General features: G+C 48.5%; 1 protein-coding gene across 2 annotated transcripts in view; it reads left to right on the top strand.

Moving 5' to 3' along the window:
- The first annotated feature begins 1,169 nt into the window (after positions 1 to 1,169).
- LOC309653367 (S-geranylgeranyl-glutathione receptor P2RY8-like) overlaps positions 1,170 to 27,462 on the top strand; it is a 49,919-nt gene continuing 23,626 nt past the window's right edge. The window contains exon 1 of one of the 2 annotated variants that reach the window (XM_082447982.1): positions 1,170 to 1,403. Coding sequence is in view for 1 of the 2 variants with exons in the window: in XM_082447981.1 (XP_082304107.1) it covers positions 1,575 to 1,631 (57 nt within the window). In the remaining variant the exon portion in view is untranslated. Of the gene's footprint in view, positions 1,404 to 1,571; positions 1,632 to 27,462 lie in introns of those variants that run through there. The other variant, XM_082447981.1, reaches the window with a different exon arrangement.

Below are 27,462 nucleotides of genomic sequence, written 5' to 3'. Positions count from 1 at the left end.
ACATAAATAGATACAGGTAGATGACAAATAGAAACATAGATAATAGATAGATATGGTGGTTGGATGGATAGATAGATAATAGATATCGAAGACAGATAGAAGACAGATGATAGATCACTGATAGGTAGATAATAGATAAATATAGAGATAGAAAGACTGATGGATGGATGGATATATGTCATCAGGCAGGCAGATTGATGGATAGATATAGATAGATAATAGATGATATATAGAGAGATAGAAGATAAATCAGATAATTGGTAGGTAGATAATAGATCAATATATAGATATAGACGATAGATACATGATAGAAAAATATAATTAAATGATAGATAAACATAGATACAGGTATAGAATGTAAATAGATGATTGATCGACAGACAATAGATGCCTAGGGGTACATACATCCTCCATACGCTGTAAATAGATGACCCTGGATTTCCCCAGGAACAGCGTTCCCATATTCGCTAATTCACCATCCCCGTGACTCCCCGGAACACAGCCTCTGAGAATCACCACCCTCCTTCCCCCTTCCAAGTGACCCCGGGGCGCCAGGGCTGGACCTTGGTTCTCAGGGGGGCTTTCGAGCAGCTGCCTCCTTCCGACGACAGCGCACCGGGCTGTGAAGTCATCGTCCTCACCTGCGCACGTGCGCCCCGCCGGCCACCCAGCTCCCTCTCGGCAGTGTCCGGGCATGGGTCACCGGGCGGGTCACCTTCTGGCTGCAAGACCAAAAGAGGTCGCCAGGCACCCAGCTTTCGCCTGCAAGAGGAAGTCAGTTCGCTTAGCATATTTTTAAAACTTAAAAAAAAATTAAAATCCCAGGCATTTGCTCCGTATGGGAATCCACCTCAGGTCACCGCCAGCTGCACCATCGGGACGGGGCCCTCCCTCCCGGCCCGGTCTGCAGGCAGCAAGCCCTTTCGGAGAGGCAGGGTCTCCCCGCAGCCGCCTCGGGACAGGACGAGCCCTGAGGTCCCGGCTCTGGGGGCCGGCACCCCGCCCCCGGCAGGGCGCGCGCTGATAGGACGGGGACCCGCGGGTTCGCACTACAGGAGCGAGCAGACAAACAGACGTTACACAGGAAATTTCAAAACGGGTTTCCTCTCCACCTGCCCTGAGTCTCCGCAGCAGCCTCCGGAGCCCGGCAGGGGGACCTTGGAGGATCTGCAGCCGGCGAGGGTGCAGCCGGCGCGTCATGCCCCCCGCGCACCTGGCCCGAGAGACGGCGGGGATGCTGGCGCTGGGGCTGCGCCCCGACACCCACCCCGGCTCCTTCGGGGGCAGCGGGACGCCGCTTCCTGACACCAGGCTCTGAGGCACAGCTGCTGCGCCTTCCGATTCAATCCCGGCGGCGTCTACACTGCAGACGCGCGCCGCTACTGCAGCCCCGGCCGTTCCAGGTGCGTTCAATGCCCTTTCTTATTGACGTGCGTTGTCTGGAACAGGGAGGGTCGCGGGGAGGGTCTTACGCGGTGAGAGCCTGGGAGGAGGGCTGCGTGCGCTCTCGTCTCCGCGGTGCAGACAGAACAGGAAAACCTGTAGAAAGACACGCACGGCCACTTGGCGGGGAGATGGTCGGGACACGCTCTCCTGTGCAAACTCCTTCAGGAAACCGCACCTGCGCACAGGTGAGCGCTGAAGGCGGCCAGGCACGAGGGGGGACGAGAGGCTGGGGCTGGGACGGTTCTGGCCGCTGGGGACCCCCCGTGAGAGCTCAGATCAGCTCTGAGGCCCCGGCTCACCCAGAAACCCAGGTTCTAGGTGCATTTTGCAAACCGTCCCAGACGAGCCTGGGAGCAGGGGCGCCGCACGCGCGGGCCGGCGGCTGCCCCGGGAATTCGCGGCCGTGCAAACCAGCCGTCTGCGCCCTTCGGGTCACGCCCGGCCGGGAGGAATTACGGAACTTGTGGTTCCGCTTCCAAACCGAGGTGGGGTTCTTTTCTGCCTTCTGTCATGTTGTCACGTGCGCTCAGCGCGTGCGGTCAGGAGCGGGGCCCCGGGCAGGAGCCGGGAGGAACCAAGACCCGGAGGGCCGCCCCCGCAGGGCCGCGTAGGAAGCCCCTTGAGCGGCTGGATTTGAAGGGGGCAGCTGGGCCGGACGTGCGCGTGTATTTTCCGTTTAAGATGCTTCCACGGCGCGAGAATGGTGTTTTCATTTGCTGGGGCGTTGCCAAGGCCAGCGTTGGTGGAGGGAGTGGCTTCAACCCCTGGACTTTGTCCCCGAGTCCCGGCGACCCCCTGCCCCTCCAGGAGGAACCGGGCCGTGGGAAGAGTCAGGAGGACCCTCCAGACCTGGGCTGTAGTTTCTGAAATATCCCCGCTCAGCCGCACGGACCGAGGAGGGCGCAGGGGCAGGACCACCCTCAACAGGCCACCTGGGACCCCCGGCCAACCCTACGGAGGCCTGTGCTGTCACCTTAGGGACAGGGCAGGGGGTGCGGGCAGTGACGGGTTAGCGACAGGATGGCGGTCCCCAGGGTGCTGCTTCTCACCCAGCCCTGTGCCTCTGCCTGCGCCCCGCCCGGAGGTGTGACCACCAGCCGGCAGAAGCGGGGGCCTCCCGCCCACAGCCCTGTGCTGGCCCCGAGGCAAGGGGTTGGGCTGCGGGATACGGGGAGCCCCACCCTCCCCTGCCACCTCGCCCTGCTCCCTGACCGCTGGCAGCTGACCAGGCCCCCGGAGATGACCAACGCCGGCCACAGACCCGCCCCCCCCCCAGGGTCAACACCGCACCGCGGGGAGGCATGACCTGGCAAATGAGCACACAGAGGGGCTGCGGGGTGGGCTCCCCCAGTGCGTCCCCTGGGGTCAGCACTGGGAACCCCCAGGGAAAATTCTGCAGCCATGTCCCCACCCTCCTGGCTGGACAGACAGACCCATGGATGCAGGGTCTGCCTTCTTCTAGGGAAAGCCACGCTTTGAAAGGCAGCTGGTGACTGGGATTGCCTTTGAGCCATGCAGGGAACTCGGGTGGTCACGTTCGTGCCGGGACCTGGGGGAGGGTATGTACTTGCTGTGACCTCAGGGGGCCACGTCTGTGCCGGGACCTTGGGGGGCTGCGTCCATGCTGGGACCTGGGGGCCACATCCGTGTGGGCGCCTGGGTGAGGGAGCAACGCCTGCCATTCTGTGCAAGTTTTCCTGCTGGGGGGAAGATGGCCAGGCCTGAGGGGCAGAAGCTGGCTCTCCCCGTCCCAGGCTCCTTGGCAAGGAAGGGCAACATGCCAGAGCAAGGGCGTCGGTGGACCGGTGCTGTGAGCCAGCACTGTGTGTGCATCGACCGCAATGCACACGCTGCCCGTGGACCGTCTCCTCCAACCCTAACCTCACCGTCATCGTCCCCACGTCCCAGGTGGGGAAACTGAGGCTGAAACTCGGCCAAGCACATGGCGCCTCTGAGGGACTGAATGGGAAACTTGGACCGACTTTTGCTCTCCAGGGCCCTTTTACCTAACTCCGTGTCCAGCCGCTGGCCTGGACAGTTGATGCAGGCGGTGGACAAGGCACCCTGTGCCCGGTGTGGTGCTGAGCGCTTCCAGGGAATAGAAGGACCACACAGTGAGATGCAGGTCACGAGGGTTCAGGGCGGGAAGGAATCCAGGAGGCCTTCCTGGGAGAGGTGGCGTTTGCCGGGGCCGAGTGGGACAGCTGGGAGAGCAGAGCTGTGGCAGAAGGGACGTCGTGAATTGGAGCGGGGTTGCGGGGGGAATGGGGGGTGTGTTCTGGGTGGGGGAAGGCTTGGGGTGCATGGGACAGAATGGTCCCGGGAGGATGGCGAGACTTTAGCGGCTGGCCCAGAAAAGCTGTGGAAGCTTCCGACATGGCTGGCGATGCTGGACTGTGCTTTGGAAAGAGCTCTGGGCAGGGCCATGGTGCTGGAACAGGGGTGTCAATGGGGTCAACGGTGCCCTGAACGGAAAACAACGTAGGGGTGGAATCTGTGCTTCGCTGACCGGTGACGGGGCCGGATAGGAGGTAGGGGCCGAGGCAGCGCACGGCTGGGGAGAGGGTGGCATGGACCAGGCAGGGCAGAGGGCCGGGCCGGGCTGTGTGTGTTGCAGGTGGTGCTGGCCTGACCCCCAGGGAGGCTCATGAATGGGCAGGGGGCTGAGAGTGTGGACCCTGGGCTTTGAGTAGTCATGGGGGGGGCTGGGCATTGTTTATGGGGGGCAGCATGAGCATGGGACCCCTGATGGAAGGAGGGGGTGTGGGAAGAGAGGGGCGAGGGGGTCTTGGTGAAGAATCAAGGGTCACATATACAGGATCAGGACCCATCTTCTGTGATGTGGCATGAGTGACCCTCGGGCTGGGTGGTCCTGTCATGCAGTGTGGGGTGTGGGGCAGCCTCCCCGGTCTCCACCCATCAGGTGCCAGGAGCTCCCTCTCCCCCCACCGGAAATGTCCCCAGACATTGTCATACGTCCCCGGGTGGGAGGGCAAAGTCACCCCTGGTCACTCACCACTGATAGATGAAGAGATGATAGATAAAAGACAGGTAAATAGATAGGTAAATTAGATGATCGATAAATAGACAGATGATTGATTGATAGACAGATGATACATCAATTGACATGATTGATGGATAGATGAGTAGATGATAGGTAGATAGACAGATTATAAATAAATTAGATAGATGATAAATAATTGATTGATAGATGGTAGACAGATTGGCAGCTGATAGATGGGTAGATAGACAAGTAGGTGATTTTTTGATTCGTAGATAAATACATAGATAATAAATGTTAGATATATAGATGATAGACTGATGGATAGATAGATAATAAATTATAGATATATATAGATAAATATAGATACATACATAATAGAAAAATATAGATAGATGATAGATAAATAGATGGTAGTTTGATTGATTGGTAGATAATAGATGGATAGACAGATAGTAGATAGATAGATAGATAGATAGATAAATAGATAGAAGGCTCTCAACTCATACTACTGGCATTTTAGACAGGATAATTCTCGGGGTGTCCTACGCACTGTAGAGTATTAAACAGGATCCTGGTTTCCACCCACCAGATGTCAGTAGCAGCCCCACAAATTATGACACCCCAAAACTGTCCCCAGATATTATCAGGTGTCCTTTGGGGGGCAGAACTGCCCCCAATTCAGGACGACCGGGGAAAACACAAGAAGGGTCAAGGGACAGTGCAGCCAGAGGGCTGGGAGGAGAAGCAGGACCATGTCCCATCCCCCGGGTCTCAGGGAGAGGACCAGGCTGGGTCAGGGCATCCTGGGCCACTTTCTCCCACGTCTCAATCTTATCTGTGTGCTCCTGTTCCTATAAGATAATAATTAAAGTTTAAAAGACCCTGTGATAGGCACAGAGATCATGTGTATAGGATAAACAGATATCCCTCTGGCAGGCCACGTCCCAGGGCAAATGGGTCAGGATTTAATCCCCACCGTCCACAGAAAGGGCCCCGGCTTGAGCGTGTGTCATCCCGGTCCCGTGGGATTATCTGCCCAAGAACCAAACATGGGCTCCAACAAGTGGCATTTTTCTGACAAACCCGGACCGGTAGGAAGACTCTTTTGTAATATCCTGTGCTATAAAGGGAACAAAGGAAGTGGGGGGATTAGGTGATGCAGCTCCCGGCTGCCAGGTCATTCCCCGCTGCAGGCGTGGCCCATCTGCCACTGGCATCTTCTCCTGCGAGTACCCTGCCACCGGAGGCACCGGTCTCCAGGTTTTTACGTGAAACATGCACGTTTGCCGGCGGTGGGACGGGCAAGGCCATCTCTGCACTCAGGACGGGCTGACCAGCCGGCAGGCACGTGGGGTAGGATCAGAGATAACCCCTCAGGCACGGCCACAGGAAACAAATGGGCAGGGTGCCTGCATGAGCTGTGACCTTGTAGATGAGCGGCCAGCATAAATCAGCATGAGCTCACTGACGGTTTGTTGGGTGATGGATGGATGGGTGGGTGGATGGATGGATGGATCGATGGGTGGATGGATGGATGGATGGGTGGATGGATGGATGGATGGATGGGTGGATGGATGGATGGATGGATGTTGTATGGTAGATGGATGGATGGGTGGGTGGATGGATGGATGGATGGGTGGATGGATGGATGGATGTTGTATGGTAGATGGATGGATGGATGGGTGGATGGATTGGTGGATCAATGGATCGATGGATGGATAGATGGGTAGATGGGTGGATGGATTGATGGATGGATGGATGGATTGATGGATGGATGGGTGGATGGATGGATGGATGGATGGGTGGATGGATGGATGGATGGATGTTGTATGGTAGATGGATGGATGGGTGGATGGATGGATGGATGTTGTATGGTAGATGGATGGATGGATGGGTGGATGGATTGGTGGATCAATGGATCGATGGATGGATAGATGGGTAGATGGGTGGATGGATGGAGGGATGAGTGGATGAGTGCGTAGATAGACAGATGGAGAGATGGATGATGAATGAATGGACAGATAAAACAAGAGATAAGGCTGGTTCCCCATGAATTCCCCTGAATTAGTTTCCTGGGGCAGCCATAACAAATTACCACAAACTGGGCAGATTAAGACAACATGATTTTATCCTCTCACATTCTGGAGGCCGGAACTCCAAGATCAAGGTTTCTGCAGGGCTGCGTTCCCTCCGGGGCTCCAGGGGAGGGTCCTTCCTGCCTCTTCCAACCTCTGGAGGCGCCAGGTGTCCCTGGCTTAGGATCACCTCCCTCCAATCTCTGCCTCTGTCTTCCCACAGCCTTCTTCTGTCTGTGTGTTTCTGTGTCTCTCTGTGCATCTTCTCTACTTATAAGGACACCAATCATATTGGATTAGGGCCCACCCTAATGACCTCATCTTAACTGAAACATCTTAATTACATCTTCAAAGACCCTATTTCCAAATAAGGCCACATTCTCAGGTCTTGGACTTCCATACATCTCAAACAAATTCTCCACGAGACCCTGTGCTCCACATCCTAACCAGAGGAGGAGAGAGGGTGCATTGGATGCGTGGAGACCTGGGGCCCCGCTCAGATGCCCCCCGACTCTGAGTCCCTCACTAGTTCACGGACCCCTGGCCGCAGACTGCCTCATGGGGTCGTTCTGAAGACTGCGTAAGATCCGTCTACCTGTTCAACGCTGGTGGCAAGCAAGTCCCTGACAGATGTCATTCTCCTTGGGGGGTTCATCCCAAATCATGCAGGGTTCCCAGTAGGGCCGCTGTTGGTGGTGCCCAGATGGACTCATGGAGCCCTCAGGTTGTCCCTCAGAGAACATTGTCTAAATCCCCTTACACATGGGGAAACTGAGGCACCAAGCGGCTTAGTGACCTTCTCAAAGTCACCCAGCCAATGGTCTACACTGCCTGCTATCATTATGCCTATTATTATGATGATGATTCCTCCGTGCATGGGGATTCTGAGCATTCCGTCTGTTGACTGTACTTAAAGCTAAAATACCCGTCCACATGGGCGTGATGGTAACGTTCTAGAACTAGGTAGGGGTGGTGTTTGCACAACATGGCGAATGCAGCAAATGCCACTGAATCATTCACTTTGAAATGGTGAGTTGTATCTCCGTTTAAAAAAGAGAGAGAGGAAAAAAAAATAACTGTCCGCTACAATAGCCCTGCTCTTACTTCCTCATCCCGGGCTATAAACTCGCTGAAGGAGGGTTTGAGCCTCCGTGAGCTCTGGCAGCTTCTGAGTCACACTCACAGGAAGCCGGCGAAGGGGCGTTGCTGAGATCCCCACCACAAAGTGCCTGTGCCCAGCCACGGCTGGCTGGTTTCCTTCACTGAGCTCGTCTGCCTTCTAAATAAACACGGCCGTTGCCATTTCTAAACAATCATGCAAATGATGGATGGCCAGGTTTCTGCACGTGGGGCTTTGTGCAGCCCGAGGCAGGGCGTCCCCCCTCCCGGCTGTGGCTTTGATTCCCGGTTCCTGAGATGCCTCACAGACAGGTTCCATGCTGGCTGCTCTGTAAAAACATCCGTCTTTGTCCATGTTGCCGATGATTAAAATGGACCGTGCAAGAGAGATGATGGGGGACCGGAAAGGATACTGGGGACCAGAGACACTGCTGGGGACATGAGAGCAGATTAGGGTCCAGGAAGATTACTGAGGAGCAGGGAAAATATCGATGAGCAGAGAGAATATTGGGGACCAGAAGCTACTGGGGGGCCAGAGAAAATACTGGGGAACAGAGATATTATTGGGGGACCAGAGAAAATATTGGGGGGCCAGAGAATATGTCGGAGGGCACAGATATAATTGGGGGACCAGAGACTTTGGGGGACCAGAGAAAATACTAGGGGACCAGACAGATTGTTGGGGGACCAGACAGATTATTGGGGACCAGAGATTACTACAGGACCAGAGAAAATATTGGGCCTCAGAAAGATTACTGGGGGCAAGAGATTATTGGGGACACATTACAAACATTTTGGCCTCATTCCCCACCATCGGGGGATCTCACCTGGGTCTCTGAGACGGCAGAGCACACTTTCCCCTGAGAATGTGAAAAGGCCACGCGCGTGCAGAGTGACCCCAACTTGGAGGATTTGATCTCTGCCCGAGCTCAGCGCACGGATTAGCTGCAAATCCTCATTTTCCACCGAAAGCAGTTTCCATTTTACCCAGAGCATCAGAAAACTTCCTTAGTGCCTATCCTTTGTCCTCGGACTCTGGGGGACGGGGGCCCATCAGCCCCAGGCCACGTACCGGGGCTTCCCGTAGGGGTGGGACAGGGGCTGGCCGCTCCCCCACGTGAGGGCTGACATGTGTGGTGCTTACTGCTTGTCCTTGGAGGTCTCTGCCTCCCCGGATGTCCAGGTTCACACCCACCAAGCACAAGCCAGCTCCCGCTCAACACCACCACGCTCACCTGTCCCCCAGGTGTGCACGGAGCCCCTATCCCACCTCCTCGCCACTCACCTAGCACCAGCCCACGGTCTCCATGCCATCCCCTTACAGTCTACGTGTTAGGTGTGCGGTCACCAGCCGTCTCGATTTGCCCGGGAAGCAGGAAGCTCCAGGGGCGTAGAGCTTTGGGGGCTAAAATGGGGACAGGCCTGAGAAATGGAACTAATTGATCACCCTGGTGTAAGGGATTGAAGGATGCCCCAAACACACATCCATGTCCTGACCCCCAGAACCCAGGAACTACGGGACCTTATTTGGAAACGGGGTCTCGGCAGATATGATGTAGTGAAGGATCCGAGATGAGGTTCTCCTGGATGAGGTGGCCCTACATCCAATGACAGGGTCCTTCTAAGACACAGAAGAGGAGAGACACAGACACAGAGGAGAAGCCCTGGGAAGACAGAGGCAGAGACGGGAGGGAGGCGGCCACAAGCCCAGGGACACCTGGAGCCCCCAGAGGGTGGAAGAGGCAGGAGGGACCCTCCCCTGGAGCCTCTGGAGGGAGTTAGTGTGGGGTCACTTGCTACAGCAGCCCCAGGACACTCATATTCTAGACTGTACCCTGGAAGGAGACCTACAAGCCCTGTGACCACCAAGCCTCCAGGCGCGTCCTGTTGATTTTACTCATGTCCTGCGATGGGCCCTGCACGAGAGGGTCCAGAAGGAAGGCTGGAACAGAAGACCAGCCCTGAAATACTCAGGTGCCCTTGGGAGGGTCACTGCATCTCCCTGCCTCAGTTTCCCTCCCTCCCTGTGTGCCATGGTCTTGGGTCTTTCTGCCATTTCTCCTGGTCCTGCCGTCCTACACTCAGTCCTAATGGTAGTGACCGCAGATTGATCCTGAGAACCCCTCGCCACCTGGGGGCCATAATGAAGATCGGACCACCAGCCACTCCTGCCCTCCCTCCCAGGATGGCCCAGCCATGGTCAGGGGGACCCCACGCAGGGGATCTATCTAACCGCAGCTCATGGACGCCCACCTGGTTAAACAGGAACATGACTCCATCCCAGAGGCTGACCGTCCGTGACATTGAGGGACACGGGGGCTTCCTCACGTTTCAGGGAACATCCAATAGTGTTGTCATGGAAAATCAGAGTCTGTTGTATCGAATCCAGTGAATTATGACCCAGGCCAGCTGTCTTGTCCTCAGCACTGTGGACACTTGGGGCTAGATGGTGCTCTGATGTGGGGCATGCTGGGCACTGTGTGGTGATGAGTAGCTTCCCTGGTCTCCACCCGCCAGATGGACCCTCTCCCAAGCTGTAACAACCAAAAATGTTTCCAGACATTGTCAAGTGTCTTTCTGGGTGGGCAAGTCACCCCCAGTTATGAACCGCTGAGATAGATAGATAGATAGGGAGATAGATGGATAGATGGATGAATATGTAGATGGATAGACGGATGGATGAAAGAGTGGAGAGAGAAATGATGGATGGATGGATAGATAGATATATAGATATGGATGGATTGATAGATAGATAAATGGATGCAAATACAGATGGATAGACGGATGGATAGATTATATAGAGAGATAGAGGATGGATGGATAGATAGATAATGAGATAGATGATAGGTAGATACTTAGATGATACATAGATGGATGAATGATAGATACATGATGGATAGATAGATAGTCAGATGATAGATAGATGTCAGATAGATAGATAGATAGATAGATAGATAGACAGATAGATAGATAGATAGAGTCTTTCATGCTAGGTCAGGGTTTCTCAGTCTCGGCACTGCTGACATGTGGGGCTGGAGGGCTCTCTGATGTGGGGCGTCCTGGGCCCTGTGGGGTGTGGAGCAGCTTCCCTGGTCTCCACCCACCAGCTGCTGGTAGGACCCCCCCCCTCCAGAGTTGTGACAACCGGGAACAACTCCAGACATTGCCAAGTGTCCCCTGGGGGACCAGATTGCTGAAAGCCCTTGACGGATACTCAGCCTGGTTAAAGCGCAATATTAGCTGCATCTCGTGGGCTGACCGCCCCTGGTTTTGAGGGATACCGGGGCTTCTAATATTGACCAGAAAATCAGCGTTAGTTGTACCGAATTCAATGTACTTTGACCATGACCAGCCCTTGGTCTTTCCCCCAAACCCACAGGGAGTCTGTCTGGGGCTCTGCCATGAGACTGAATCAGGGGCTCACTCCGGCCCTGTGTGAAGCCATGGAGGTAGGAGGTGAGGACCACGGGGCCACCTCTAGCATCATGACATGGGCCATGCATGGTCTGGCCTCACCGTGAGGACGTGTGTGTGTGGCAGGGACCCGTGTGGCTTTGCTTCTTCCATGCAGATCTTGACATATCCCCAGCTGTATGTCTGACCACAGCCGCCCCATGACCTAATGACTTAACCTCAATTTCCTCTTCTGTCAAAGAAGAAAAACACCACTTTCTCATCACAAGGACGCTGTACTAATAAACAAGCTTCTGTAGATATAAAACTCCACAAACGAGAGGTGTCCACCCATGAAACAGGTTTACTGGCTATCGATGGAGTGTCCTCAGCTCCTCTGAGCCTCGGTTTAGCAATCCATACAATGGGTATACCGGCAGTCTTTGGTGTTGAAGGTTAAATCAGCTCCGTGCCTCCATCCCAGGACACACGGTAAATTAGGCAACGTTGATTATCAGCTCAATGACGATTTTCTGGTGTTGAGGCTCGGTGGGGTCCCAATATTGGTCCATGAGTGATCGGTCTGTAGATTGTAGACGTCAGATCCAGGAAATTCTCACCCTCCATGATCACGGGGTGGCTTCTAGGATATGCCCAGCTCCCCCATCCAGGATAACCTCCTCCAACTCCTCACTTTCTAAACCTTCCTGGCTCTGCTCAGAGGCAGGTGGTAGGTTGTGCATGAGAAGGGGTCTCCAGTAGCTTCGTGATGGTGGGACAGGGCTCCTTGGACCCACATGGCCTCTGGTTTGAACCTTCCCCAGGACAGATCTTGGCTTTGCCTGGCTCCTGGGGCCCCTGAGTCTATGATGCTTCCAGGAAAACTGCATCTTTTGGTCACCTTGTCCCTTCCGCTGCCCCAATTCACACCGTTGCATTGAAGTTACCTGGTTCTGTCATTGATTGAGAGTCTTGTCATTGAAGTCCTAGGGGCATGGTGGGAGGGTAACGTGGGTGTTCTGGAGGCAGGTGGGAGGGCTCTCTGGAAGGTGGGGGTCTCAGAAGTCAGAGAGAGATATGTGTTTGCCCTCCGCACTGGGAGGAATCAGGAAGGTCGTCCAGGGTCTTGCTTCTGTGAACTTTCAGGTATAAGTCGGGGATCTCCAAACAAACAGACTCAGGTGGTTAATTTTATGTGTCAATGTGATGGGCGAGAAGGTGCGCAGGTATTTGGTTAAGTATTATTCCAGATGTGTCTGTCAGGGTGTTTCTGGACGAGATGAGCATTTGAATGAATGGACTGAGGAAAGCAAATGGCCCTCCCCAGGGTGGGTGGGTCTTGTCGCATCCTCCAATCGGCTGGAGACCTGAATAGCACAAAAGCCTGGGTAAGGAAGAAGGAGCTCTCTCTACCTGACCATCTCTGAAACGGACTTTAGTCTTCTCAGAATGAGACATACATCGTTCACTCTCCTGGGTGTCTGTAAGATTGTAGATGGCATATCCTGGGACTTCTCACCCTCCATGATCATGGGAGCCAATTCCTTATTATATATACCCTATTGGCTCTGTTTCTCTGGAGAATGCTAATACAAGAACCAAAAGGTTGGATGGATGGATAGATAGATAGATCGATCATGGATGGATAGATAGACAAGATAGATGATAGATACATGATAGATGTATATATCTATAGTTATCTATAGATTAGATAGATAGATAGATAGGAGAGACAGAGAAAGATTTAGGGAATTGGCTCATGTGATTGTGGGGCCTGGCAAGTCCCAATTCTGCAGGGTAGACCAGTAGTCTGGAGACCCAGGGAAGAGGTGATGTCGCAGCTTGAGTCTGAAGTATGTCTGAAGGTAGAATTCCCTCTTCCTCGGGGGACCTCAGTCTCGTTTCTCTAAAAGCCTTCAACTGATTAGACGAGGCCCACCCACATTAGGGAGGGTCATCTGCTATACTCGAAGTTCACCGATTTAAATGTTAATTCCATCTTTAAAAAAAAATACCTTCACACCAACATCTAGACTGGCATTTGACCACGTATTTGGATACACAAAATTCGCCATCTTGGTTTGGTAGCAACACACCTGGATGATGGCTGGTCCCTGGGGCCGTGCTCAGGGCTGACCCTGCCTCTCACAGCATGGCCTGGGTCCCGGGGTCTGACCAGCTCCCAAGTCTCCTCCGTGTCCTGCATCAGGCCCCCAGATCTGATATCCACCCTGGGTTTCTGTGACTAGCCCCTTACTCCTCAGGCTGGGCCCCAGGTCTCCTTTCAGCCGCCCTTCCCCAATCCTCTTCTGTGGCTGTGGAACTCGCAGGGCCTACCCATGTCCCAGGGAACCACAAGTGTCCAGAAAATGGAAATATCAAGGACTCAAGTGTAACACTCATAAGTCACTGGGCCATGGTGACATGGCTGAGCTTCTGGTCACCATGGCAGCAATGGGGAGCGGTCTCTCAAGGGTCCTTGGGGATCTGGGGTGGGCAACAGCCTCACATTCACCCAACGGGCATCTTTCCTCGCTAAGGAGGTGAGCCCTTTTCTCCCTTCTGTGTGACAAACCTCCCATCTCACTGTAGAGGGGATAAGGGCATGGGGAACATGTGTTTTGATGTCTTATACAAGTCTTTGTGTGGACATGTTTTTTTCCTTTCTTTATCCCTCCAACATTGTTTTTTTTAACTATTACTATTCATTAGACTGGACAGAAAGAGCAAACATTGGCTACAAACAATATGCAAAAGACACAAATACAAGCAGCAGTTAACATTTCTGAAATTCTAGACTTAAGTTCTAAAAGGATATCAAAACTCAGGACACTATTACATTTAACCATGATGTCAATCACCTCAAAGACAGAAATCTAGCTCCTGAGAAACTGCTTTGTTTTAATAACAGAAAGGCATTTTGCATGTAAACTGATGGGCAGACCTCTACCAAAAGAAAAGCAACACTTGCAGTTTATGGAGCCACCAAGAAAGATGTTTAAAAGTCTCCCAGGGGCTTCCCTGGTGGCGCAGTGGTTGAGAGTCTGCCTGCCAATGCAGGGGACACGGGTTCAAGCCCTGGTCCGGGAAGATCCCACATGCCACGGAGCAACTGGGCCCGTGAGCCACAATTACTGAGCCTGCGCGTCTGGAGCCTGTGCTCCGCAACAAGAGAGGCCGCGATAGTGAGAGGCCCACGCACCGCGATGAAGAGTGGCCCCCACTTGCCGCAACTAGAGAAAGCCCTCGCACGGAAACGAAGACCCAACACAGCCATAAATAAAAATAAATAAATAAATTAATTTTTTTAAAAAAAGTCTCCCACTCCAATAGATGCCCTACACATAGGGTTTTCTTCTCATAAATATTTAAACTGTTTAGGATGTAGGAGTTATCCCCCCAACCTTTACTGAGATATAAGTGACATATAACATTGTCTGAGTCCAAGGTGTACAACACGATGATTTGGGTACCAGTATGAGGGAGGAGGGTTTAAGAAGGAAACGAAGATGCTTTGTTCAGTATCAATCAACATAGATTTCTGTTATAAAGTTTAGAAATGGGAAACAATAAAAGAAGGCCATACTTCTTTTGAACCTCAGAAACAGAAGGGAAGTTTTACACAGTGGAAGAAATGGAGAAAAATTACAACCGCTTCATTTGCAAACCAGTCTTCTTTATTTTTTTTTTCCTAATCTCACTGAGAATCCTCTGAATTTTGTGGTCAGAGTGAAAGTGAAGAAAACTTTATTTATGCCTTTGGAGATTCGTCAGCTGTATCAAGACAGAGAGGGTCAATTTTTTGATCCCCGCCATGGTGCACGCTGGGAAATTCAGTAAGCGGATAGGCTATGTGGTCATGAACACCCCAAGGTAAACGGAAAGGCACCTTGCGGGATACTCATCACTCCTTTCACAGAAAGATAAAGATCTGCTTCGTATGATCTTATCAATTGCGCAATGATCAGCCCCTTGGTCTCCACTCGTCACCCAGGAAACCTAGCCCTTCTCCACCGTGAGGCCATGCCTCTTCATGTAGGAGATGGGGCCTCAGATTCTGTGTCTGCAAAGCACAAGTCTCCAATGGTTCACAGATACAGATAAACAGTGAGAGCCTGAAGCAAATTTTCATGTAATTCATTCAGTGGGAAACCGACAGAATAACCATATACCTAGTTACGCATCCTGTTGATGTGTGCATGCCAAAAAATCGCTGCCTTAAATGTGGGACGGTGTTATGGGCTGAATTGTGTCCCTGGAAAATTCAGTTGTGGACGTCCTCATCCCCAAGACCTCAGAATATGACTTTTCTGGAAATAGGGTCTTTGCCGAGGAGGGTCTTTTAAGATCCTTTTGCAGAACACGGTCTTTTAAGATGAGGTCCCTAATCCAGTGGTGCTGGTGTCCTTATAAGAAGAGGAGATTAGGACACAGACACACACAGAGGGGTGATCCTGTGAGGACACAAGGAGAAGACGGCCGTCTACACGCCAAGGAGAGAGGCCTCGGGAGGCACCAGCCCTGCCCACACTTGGATCGTGGACGTCCAGCCTCCAGGACTGAACGAATAAATGTTTATTGTTTGAGCCGGCCTGTCTGCTTCATTACAGAAGTCACCAGACACTCATACAGCTGGGACTAGCTTCTACTCAGCCTTGAGTCTACGATCACTGTGTTTTTCTTCTCTGCTTCCTGTTCTAACCTGTTATTTCCCAGCAACAGTGACCAGTCCCACAGAGTGGAGACCGACACCGCTGTCTGCTAGAGGACGCCTTCCGTCCGGAGACACCCTCGCTGGCCTCCGTAATGAAATGTGGCCTGCGCGTGGCTTCCAGGAGGAGCTCATTGTATCCACGGCCCCTGTCAGCGGGAGCCTTCTCCGGAGCGGATACACATGGACCACTCGGTAGTGTTCTCTCTCCCGTCAACCACTGAAGCCGGTACCCCAGGGAACAGAGACCACGGAGAGCAGTACGTGGACAGCCCTTGGCCTCAGGCCACCCCAGATTTCCTTATCTGTGCTCTGGACCCCACGGACATAACGATCATCTCCACACAGTCCCCGAACAGAACATCTCCTGAGTCTGCAGGAAACCTCACACATTTCAAAGGATGAAACGCATTCAGGATACACTCTCTGACCTTCATGGAATTAGGCTGGAAACCCGTGAACTGAAAGATGACTGAAGATTCTTCAACTGCTGGACATTTCTGAAAAACCCAAGGGCCAAAGAAGGAATCATGATGAAAACAGAAGAGAATTTTCATGAATGACAGACAGAATAATGGTCCCCAAAGATGTCCAGGTTCTAAGCCCCAGAACCTGTGAATATGTAACCTGGCAAAGGAGCCTTAGCAGATGTGATTAAGTTAAAGATCTTGAGATGGGAGATGGTCCTGGATTATCTAGGCTGCTTTAATGTCATCACAAGGATTCTTATAAGAGGGAGGTGTGACTCTCTTGAGATGGGAGATGGTCCTGGATTATCTAGGCTGTCTTAGTATCATCACAAGGATTCTTATAAGAGGGAGGTGTGACTCTCAAAGTCAGAGAAGGAGATGTGATGACAGGAACAGAGAAAAAGATATTTGAAGATGTTCAGACTAGAGAGAATCAGAGAGGAGAGAAGAAGCTACTCTGGCTTTGAAGGTGGAGGAAGGGGCCACTAGCCAAAGAACACAGGTGCCTCTAGAATCTGGAAAATGCAAGAAAATGGATTCTTCCCCAGAGCTACCAGAAGGAACCAGTCTTGCCAACACTTTGAGCTGGTGAAACTGATTTCAAACTACTGGCCTCCAGGACTGTAAAGAAAATAAAGTTCGGTTGTCTTAAGCTTGTGGCAATTCATTACAGCAGCCACAGAAAACTCACAGAAATGATACTGAAGATACAACAAATCAAAACCTATGGGATGAAACCAAAGCAGGGAAAACAGGCAAATTCATGGCCTTGAATGCATTCACTGGAAAAGCAGAAAGGTTGCAAAGCCATGGCCCAAGATTCCATCTTAAGAATCTAGAAAGAGTTTCTCTTTTTAGATCAAACCCAAAGAAAGTAGAAGGAGCAAAATGATGAAGATAAGACCAGAGATCAGGGCTTCCCTGGTGGCGCAGTGGTTAAGAATCCGCCTGCCAATGCAGGGGACACAGGTTTGAGCCCTGCTCCGGGAAGATCCCACATGCCACTGAGCCACTAAGCCCATGTGCCACAACTACTGAACCTGTGCTCTAGAGCCCACGAGCCACAACTACTGAGCCCACGTGCCTGGAGCCCATGCTCTGCAACAAGAGAAGCCACGACAATGAGAAGCCCGTGCACCACAACGAAGAGTAGCCCCTGCTCGCCGCAACTAGCAAAAGCCCACGTGCAGCAACAAAGACCCAACGCAGCCAAAAATAAATAAATAAAATAAATAAATTTTTTTTAAAAAAGAAAAAGATCAGAGATCAGTATAACAGAAAAAAAAATGTGCACAAGAGAAAAATCCACAAGAATAATATCTACACCATGGGGTCCTTTTGAGTTGAACAAGATGCATCTGTTGGATGCTGGCTGATAGTAATGTCTGACACACACCCACTCTTTAGAGTGAGAAGTTCCAAAGAAAGCCACACCTAAGTTCTCCAAGGGTAAATCACCACCCTGCTTCATGTGACACCCTCCGAAAACGTATGTTTGCTGCAAACACAGCGAAATTCTGAAACATCTGCCTCCTGTCTACACCCATTAAAACCAGAAAGAAAAAAATAACAGGCAACCCTTGAAACACTTTTGAGACCCAGGCTCAAAGACTAATTTTATTTATTCTAGTGCTTTTATTGTGTTCAGTATAATAATACCATATAGTCATCGAGCTTTTTAGTAAATAGTAAAGCTAATCCTTTGAAATAATCATCCTCGTCCCAAGAGCAACTTTTCACTCCCACTCTCTGCTGGAGTTTGAGCTGGTCAGTGGAAAGCAGAAACATTCTCACTAAGATTCTCTCCCTCTCCAGATACTGTTCAGCTGGGATGGATGTCAGTCTCCAGGTGCCCAGCTCCATGCAGGGTTCCTGAGGCTCTGAGCTGAGTGATTCTATGTCCCCTTCTGAAAAATGCCCCCAAATCACACTCCCTCACTTAACATTTTCAACATTTCCGCATGCATTTACAATCCCATACAAATCAAAATAATTTCATTTAGGAATGCCTTTTTGCTCATAGCCCAGCCCCCCTTGAGTCCTGGGTTATCCCCTGCCTCTTCCTGCATGAAGGTTTAGGGCAGTGGAGTTTTCATGCTGGGATACCCAGAGCACCAAAGATCATCGTGGTTTTTAGAACAATCAAGGTCAGATCCTGTACAGTTCAAGAGGATGATTCTAGTATCGTACAGAACTATGTTGGAAAGTCTTTAATTCATCAGCTCATCCGACTCATGACAACCACAATCGTTTTGTTTTGTTTTGTTTTTAATCAAGATTCTCTACAGTTCAAATGCAAGTCCAACATAGAGAACACACTGGTGGTTGCCAAGGGGGGAGGGATTTGGGGGAGGGATGGAGTGGGAAGTGGGGGTCAGCAGATGTAAGCTTTTATATACAGAATGGATAAACAACAAGATCCTACTGTAGAGCACAGGGAACTATATTCAGTATCCTGGGATAAACCATCATGGAAAAGAACACACAAAAAAGATGAATGTATATATATACGTGTGACTGAGTCACTTTGCTGTTCAGCAGTAATTAATACAACACTGTAAATCAAGTATACTTCAATTTAAAAAAAAAACAAATGCAAGTCCAAGAAAATTCTAGAATTCTGGGTGAATACGAAAAAAGCAAGCCCTCCCCCAGGACAGATGTAGAACAACAACAAGCAAAGGAGGTGCTCACCTTCTTAACATCCAACCCAGGTGTCCCAAACCCAGAAGGTCCCACGTCTGCGCTTCTGGAGGTACCTGTGTTTTGATGGTTGGGGGGCTGACTCAGAAGCAGGTGCTCAGGGCCCCAGAAAGGGGAAGCTCCCCTCCTCCACCCACGATGCTGCAAAGAACGGAGAGATGCCAGTTGGACACACCAACTCATTTCAACATGGCGGGATCATCTCATCTCCTTGTGATTTTCAAGATTCATGGGTTAATCCCAGGGATGAGACTTTTGCACCATCTCCTTCAGATCTGCTACATGTTACCCCAAGACTTAGCACCCACTTACTTGAACAAGTCACAGCCTACTTGGTCTGGTACATGAAGTCCTCATTCTATATGACCCTATAAACTGTGCAATACATTCAATGCCTATTAAAAGCTAAAGTGAGACAAATGAACTTATTTATGCAACAGAAAGAGACTCACAGACTTAGAAAACAAACTTACGGTTACCAAAGGGGAAAGGGGGGGGGGGATAAATTAGGAGTTTGGGATTAAAAGATACACACTATTATATATAAAATAGATAAACAACAAGGACCTACTGTATAGCACAGGGAACTCTATGCAATATCTTGTAATAACCTATAATGGAAAAGAATCTGAAAAAATAGAGCTATACGTGTATAACTGAATCACTGTGCTATATACCTAAAATGAACACAACATTGTAAATCAACTATACTTCAATAAAAAAAGAAAGAAAGAAAGAAAGAAAATAAATAAATAAATAAATAGAAGCTAAAATGACACACTAGAGATTGGTTCAAGATGGTGGAGTAGAAGGAGGTGCGCTCACTCCCTCTTGTGAGAACACCAGAATCACAACTAACTGCTGAACAATCATCGACAGGAAGACACTGGAACTCACCAGAAAAGATACCCCACATCCAAAGACTAAGGAGAAACTGCAGTGAGACGGTAGAGGGGCACAATCACAATAAAATCAAATCCCATAACTGCTGGGTGGGTGACTCACAAACTGGAGAACACTTATACCGCAGAAGTCCACCCACTGGAGTGAAGGTTCTGAGCCCCACGTCAGGCTTCCCAACCTGGGGGTCCGGCAACAGGAGAAGGAATTCCTAGAGAATCAGACCTTGAAGGCTAGCGGGATTAGAGTGCAGGACTTTGACAGGACTGGGGAAAACAGAGACTCTACTCTTGGAGGGCACACACAAAGTAGTGTGCACATCGGGACCCAGGGGAAGGAGCAGTGACCCCATAGGAGACTGAACCAGACCTACCTGCTAGTGTTGGAGGGTCTCCTGCAGAGGCGGGGGTGGCTGTGTCTCACCGTGAGGACAAGGACACTGGAAGCAGAAGTTCTGGGAAGTACTCCTTGGCGTGAGCCCTCCCAGAGTCCGCCATTAGCCCAACCAAAGAGTGGGGCAGGCTCCAGTGTTGGGTTACCTCAGGACAAACAACCAAGAGGGAGGGAACTCAGCCCCACCCATCAGCAGACAAGCGGATTAAAGTTTTACTGAGCTCTGCCCACCAGAGCAACAGCCAGCTCTACCCACCACCAGTCCCTCCCATCAGGAAACTTGCACAAGCCTCTTAGATAACCTCATCCACCAGAGGGCAGACAGCAGAAGCAAGAAGAACTACAATCCTGCAGCCTGTGGAACGAAAACCACATTCACAGAAAGATAGACAAGATGAAAAGGCAGAGGGCTATGTACCAGATGAAGGAACAAGATAAAACCCCAGAAAAACAACTAAAATGAAGTGGAGGTAGGCAACCTTCCAGAAAAAGAATTCAGAATAATGATAGTGAAGATGATCCAGGACTCTGGAAAAAGGATGGAGGCAAAGATCGAGAAGATGCCAGAAATGTTTAACAAAGACCTAGAAGAATTAAAGAACAAACAAACAGAGATGAACAATACAATAACTGAAATGAAAACTACACTAGAAGGAATCAATAGCAGAATAACTGAGGCTGAAGAACGAATAAGTGACCTGGAAGACAGAATGGTGGAATTCACTGCCGCAGAAGAGAATAAAGACAAAAGAATGAAAAGAAATGAAGACAGCCTAAGAGACCTCTGGGACAACATTAAATGCAACAACATTCGCATTATAGGGGTCCCAGAAGGAGAAGAGAGAGAGAAATGACCTGAGAAAATATTTGAAGAGATTATAGTCAAAAACTTCCCTAACATGGGAAAGGAAGTAGCCACCCAAGTCCAAGAAGCGCAGAGAGTCCCAGACAGGATAAACCCAAGGAGAAACACACTGAGACACATAGTAATCAAATTGACAAAAATTAAATCAAAGAAACATTATTGAAAGCAACAGGGTAAAAACGACAAATAACATACAAGGGAACTCCCATAAGGTTAACAGCTAATTTCTCAGCAGAAACTCTAAAAGCCAGAAGGGAGTGGCATGATATAGTTAAAGTGATGAAAGGGAAGAACCTACAACCAAGATTACTCTACCCAGCAAGGATCTCATTCAGATTCGACGGAGAAAGCAAAAGCTTTACAGACAACCAAAAGCTAACAGAATTCAGCACCACCAAACCAGCTGTACAACAAATGCTAAAGGAACTTTTCTAAGTGGGGAACACAAGAGAAGAAAAGGACCTACAAAACCAAACCCAAAACAATTAAGAAAATGGTAATAGGAACATACATATCAATAATTACCTTAAAAGTGAAGGCATTAAATGCTCCAACCAAAAGACAGAGGCTCACTGAATGGATACAAAAACAAGACCCATATATATGCTGTCTACAAGAGACCCACTTCAGACCTAGGGACACATACAGACTGAAAGTGAGGGGATGGAAAAAGATATTCCATGCAAATGGAAATCAAAAGAAAGATGGAGTAGCAATTCTCATATCAGACAAAATAGACTTTAAAATAAAGAATGTTACAAGAGACAAGGAAGGACACTACATAATGATCAAGGGATCAATCCAAGAAGAAGATATAACAATTTTAAATATATATGCACCCAACATAGGAGTACCTCAGTACATAAGGCAAACGTTAACAGCTATAAAAGAGGAAATCGACAGTAACACAATCATAGTGGGGGACTTTAACAGCTCACTTATACCAATGGACAGATCATCCAAACAGAAAATAAATAAGGAAACACAAGCTTTAAATGGCACAATAGACCAATTAGATTTAATTGATATTTATAGGACATTCCATTCAAAAACAGCAGATTACACTTTCTTCTCAAGTGCACACGGAACATTCTCCAGGATAGATCACATCTTGGGTCACAAATCAAGCCTTGGTAAATTTAAGAAAATTGAAATCATATCAAGCATCTTTTCGGACCACAATGCTATGAGATTAGAAATCAATTACCGGGGGAAAAAAAGTAAAAAACACAAACACATGGAACCTAAACAATAAGTTACTAAATAACCAAGAGATCACTGAGGAAATCAAAGAGGAAATCAAAAAATACCTAGAGACAAATTACAATGAAAACACAACAATCCAAAACCTATGGGATGCATTCCCTTCAAAGAGGGAAGTTTATAGCAATACAATCCTACCTCAAGAAACAAGAAAAATCTCAAATCATCTAACCTCGCACCTAAAGGAACCAGAAAGAAGAACAAACAAAACCCAAAGTTAGTAGCAGGAAAGAAATCATAAAGATCAGAGGAGAAATAAGTGAAATAGAAACAAAGAAAACAATAGGAAAGATCAATAGAACTAAAAGCTGGTTCTTTGAGAAGATAAACAAAATTGATAAACCTTTATCCAGACTCATCAAGAAAAAGAGGGAGAGGACTCAAATCAATAAAATTAGAAATGAAAAAGAAGTTACAATGGACACCACAGAAATACAAAGCAACATAAGAGACTACTACAAGCAACTCTATGCCAATAAAATGGACAACCTGGAAGAAATGGACAAATTCTTAGAAAGGTATAACCTTCCAAGACTGAACCAGGAAGAAATAGAAAATATGAACAGACCAATCACAAGTAATGAAATTGAAACTGTGATTAAAAATCTTCCAACAAACAAAAGTCCAGGACCAGATGGCTTCACAGGTGAATTCTATCAAACATTTAGAGAAGAGCTAACACCCATCCTTCTCAAACTCTTCCAAAAAATCGCAGAGGAAGGAACACTCCCAAACTCATTCTATGAGGCCACCATCACCCTGATACAAAAACCAGACAAAGATACTACAAAAAAAAGAAAATTACAGACCAATATCACTGATGAATATAGATGCAAAATCCTCAACAAAATACTAGCAAACAGAATTCAACAACACATTAAAAGGATCATACACCATGATCAAGTGGGGTTTATCCCAGGGATGCAAGGATTCTTCAATATACACAAATCAATCAATGTGATACACCATATTAACAAATTGAAGAATAAAAACCATATGATCATCTCAATAGATGCAGAAAAAGCTTTTGATAAAGCTTTATAAAGCGTTCTATCACCCATTTATGTTAAAAACTCTCCAGAAAGTGGGCATAGAGGGAACCTACCTCAACATAATAAAGGCCATATACGACAAACCCACAGCAAGCATCATTCTCAATGGTGAAAAACTGAAAGCATTTCCTCTAAGATCAGGAACAAGACAAGGTTGTCCACTCTCACCACTCTTATCCAACATAGTTTTGGAAGTCTTAGCCATGACAGTCAGAGAAGAAAAAGAGATAAAAGGAATACAAATTGGAAAAGAAGAAGTAAAACTGTCACTGTTTGCAGACGACATGATACTATACATAGAATCCTAAAGATGCCACCAGAAAACTACTAGAGCTAATGAATGAATTTGGTAAAGTTGCAGGATACAAAATTAATGTACAGAAATCTCTTGCATTCCTATACACTAACAATGAAAGATCAGAAAGAGAACCTAAGGAAATAATCCCATTCACCATTGCAACAAAAAGAATAAAAATACCTAGGAATAAACCTACCTGAGGAGGTAAAAGACCTGTACTCAGAAAACTATAAGACACTGATGAAAGAAATCAAAGATGACACAAACAGATGGAGAGATATAGCATGTTCCTGGATTGGAAGAATCAACATTGTGAAAATGACTCTACTACCCAAAGCAATATGCAGATTCAATGCAATCCCTATCAAATTACCAGTGGCATTTTTTACAGAACTAGAACAAAAAATCTTAAAATTTGTATGGAGACACAAAAGACCCCGAGTAGCCAAAGCAATCTTGAGGGAAAAAAACGGAGCTGGAGGAATCAGACTCCCTGACTTCAGACTATACTACAAAGCTACAGTCATCAAGACAATATGGTACTGGCACAAAAACAGAAATATAGATCAATGGAACAGGGTAGAAAGCCCAGAGATAAACCGACACACCTATGGTCACCTTATCTTTGATAAGGAGGCAAGAATATACAATGGAGAAAAGACAGCCTCTTCAATAAGTGGTGCTGGGAAAACTGGACAGCTACATGTAAAAGAATGAAGTTAGAACACTCCCTAACACCATACACAAAAATAAACTCAAAATGGATTAAAGACCTAAATGTAAGACTGGACACTATAAAACTCTTACAGGAAAACATAGGAAGAACACACTTTGACATAAGTCACAGCAAGATCTTTTTTGATCCACCTCCTAGAGTAATGGAAATAAAAACAAAAATGGGACCTAATGAAACTTAAAAGCTTTTGCAAAGCAAAGGAAACTACAGACAAGACAAAAAGACAACCCTCAGAATGGGAGAAAATATTTGCCAATGAATCAACAGACAAAGGATTAATCTCCAAAATATATAAACAGCTCATGCAGCTCAATATTAAAAAAACAAACAATCTGATCAAAAAATGCGCAGAAGACCTAAATAGACATCTCTCCAAAGAAGACATACAGATGGCCAAGGAGCACATGAAAAGCTGCTCAACATCACTAATTATTAGAGAAATGCAAATCAAAACTATAATGAGCTATCACCTCACACCAGTTAGAATGGGCGTCATCAGAAAATCTACAAACAACAAATGCTGGAGAGGGTGTGGAGAAAAGGAACCCTCTTGCACTGTTGGTGGGAATGTAAACTGATACAGCCACTATGGAGAACAGTATGGAGGTTCCTAAAAACTAAAAATAGAATTACCATATGACCCAGCAATCCCACTGCTGGGCATATACCCAGAGAAAACCATAATTCAAAAAGACACATGCACCCCAGTGTTCACTGCAGCACTATTTACAATAGCCAGGTCATGGAAGCAACCTAAATGCCCATCGACAGACGAATGGATAAAGAAGTCGTGGTACATATATACAATGGAATATTACTCAGCCATAAAAAAGAACAAAGTTGGGTCATTTGTAGAGACGCGGATGGATCTAGAGACTGTCATACAGAGTGAAGTAAGTCAGAAAGAGAAAAACAAGTATCGTATATTAACGCATATATGTGGAACCTAGAAAAATGGTACAGATGAACTGGTTTGCAGGGCAGAAATAGAGACACAGATGTAGAGAACAAACGTACGGACACCAAGTGGGGAAAGTGGCGGGGTGGGGTGGTGGTGGTGGGATGAATTGGGAGATTGGGCTTGACATGTATACACTAATATGTATAAAATAGATAATGAGTAAGAACCTGCTGTATAAAAAAATAATTTAAATAAAGTTAAAAAATTAAAAAATTAAAATAAAATAAAATGACATACTAGCTGCAGGGTTTTATAAATCCTTAGCTGTACAAATATTCCTTTTCGTTAAATGTGTAGGAAGATCTTGACCGTGATTCAACTCATTCAGGAAGTAAAATCCAATACATTCTTTTTTAACTTTACTGTTTAATTATTGTGTATCAAGGTGCATAATATATTTCTGTTGCTCTGATCAGTTTTCATCCGAGGACCACTCACTCGGAAGAAACCTTTTAGCACGTAGGCCCTGATGGTACAGGAAGTGAAACCCATGTTGATGTGTCAACTCTTACACCTATTTTTGTTGCTGTGAGTTGGATGGGGTGATATACAAAAGATTTTCCGACATAGATTTTGACAATACTAAAATTAGACTCTAAAAATGGTCGAAATGAAAAGACAATTTCCCGAAAGGAAAGATGTGAATTTTTGAAAAAAAAGATTTTAAAGAAGAAAGAAAGGAATACTGTGAAATTCCTCAACCTTTAAATAGAGTTTCTCCTCGGGCTATTTCAACAGATGCTGGAGTATATATCACCGATACACTTGGAAGCCACTGCATACCGTCACAATTGTCACCCAGCAGTTGTATTTTGAAATAGCGTGGTTCATGGTTTGTCGGAAATTGTTTGCATCCTTTAAAACTTAAAATATTAGCTGTCAACGCTGAAATTCTTTTAGCATGCACAGAGAACGTTATTCGTGCTAGCTCCCTGGGGGCCATAACAAAGGACCACAAACTGGGGGCTTAAAACAGCAGAAATGCATCCTCCCCCATCCTGGAGACCAGACATCTGAGGTCAAGGTGTCCCAGGGCCGCGCTCCCTCCTGAGGCTCCAGGGGAGTGTCCTTCCTGCCTCTTCCAGCTTCTGGGGGCTCCAGGCGTTCCTGGGCTTGTGGCCGCGTCTCTCCCATCTCTGCCTCTGTCTTCTCGGGGCTTCTCCTCTGTGTCTGTGTCTCTCACCTTCTGTCTCTTAGAAGGACCCGGTCATTGGATGTAGGGCCACCCTCATCCAGGAGGACCTCATCTCAGACCCTTCACTGCATCACATCTGCAAAGGCCCTGTTTCCAAATAAGGTTCCGTTCCCAGGTTCCAGGGGTCAGGATGTGGACACGTTTGGGGGTCACCACTGAGCTCGCCACACCACTGGAGGCCACGAACCCCGCTTTGCTGGCTGGAGACTACAGACCCAGCCTCACTGCTGAGGGGCCAGCTGGGGACAGGGCTGTCCCACAACGGGGATCCCCCGGGGGGGCCTTGGGGGTGGGCATGGCAGCTGGCACGGAGGCCCCAGCAGGACGTCTGCAGGGGAAGGGGGCAGGGCCCACTGAGAGTGACAAGAAAGAGGAACCATGTTCCCAGCGGGGCTCGTCCCCGGCCGGCTGTCACCAACACAAGCTCCATGTTACCAGCGGGGAGGGACCGAGGGAGAGGGGCTTAGAAGCAGGATGAATAAACCCATTGTCTTTGCAAGGTACACTTGGGGACATAGTTCCAGCCATCACACGCCTGGAAAGGGCTTTACTTGCAAATCCAAAAGTGAAAGCTGAACAAAGACTCACAGACACGCGAAGGCCTGCAGCTCTCGGCCAGCAGCGCCGCCAGCGGCTCCGGGGTCAGACATCTTGCGCTAGTAGGAGTCACCTCCCAACACAGACAGGCCTGGACCAGAGCCAGACACGCAGAGGACAGTCCCACACCCTGTCACGTTGCCCTGTGGGCACGGGAAGAGGTCAGGGTTAAAAAACCCCACCTCGATAAACAAGGGGGACGGGGGAGGGGGAGGGATGGAGTGGGGGTGTGGGGTTAGCAGGTGCGAACTGTCCTATATAGGATGGGTCCACAGCAAGGC

This window comes from Balaenoptera physalus (assembly GCF_965194825.1).
Source record: "Balaenoptera physalus genome assembly, chromosome: Y".
NCBI lineage: Eukaryota > Metazoa > Chordata > Mammalia > Artiodactyla > Balaenopteridae > Balaenoptera > Balaenoptera physalus.
The sequence above is the reverse complement of the archived record's forward strand: the minus strand, read 5'-3'. Positions and strand labels throughout refer to the sequence as shown.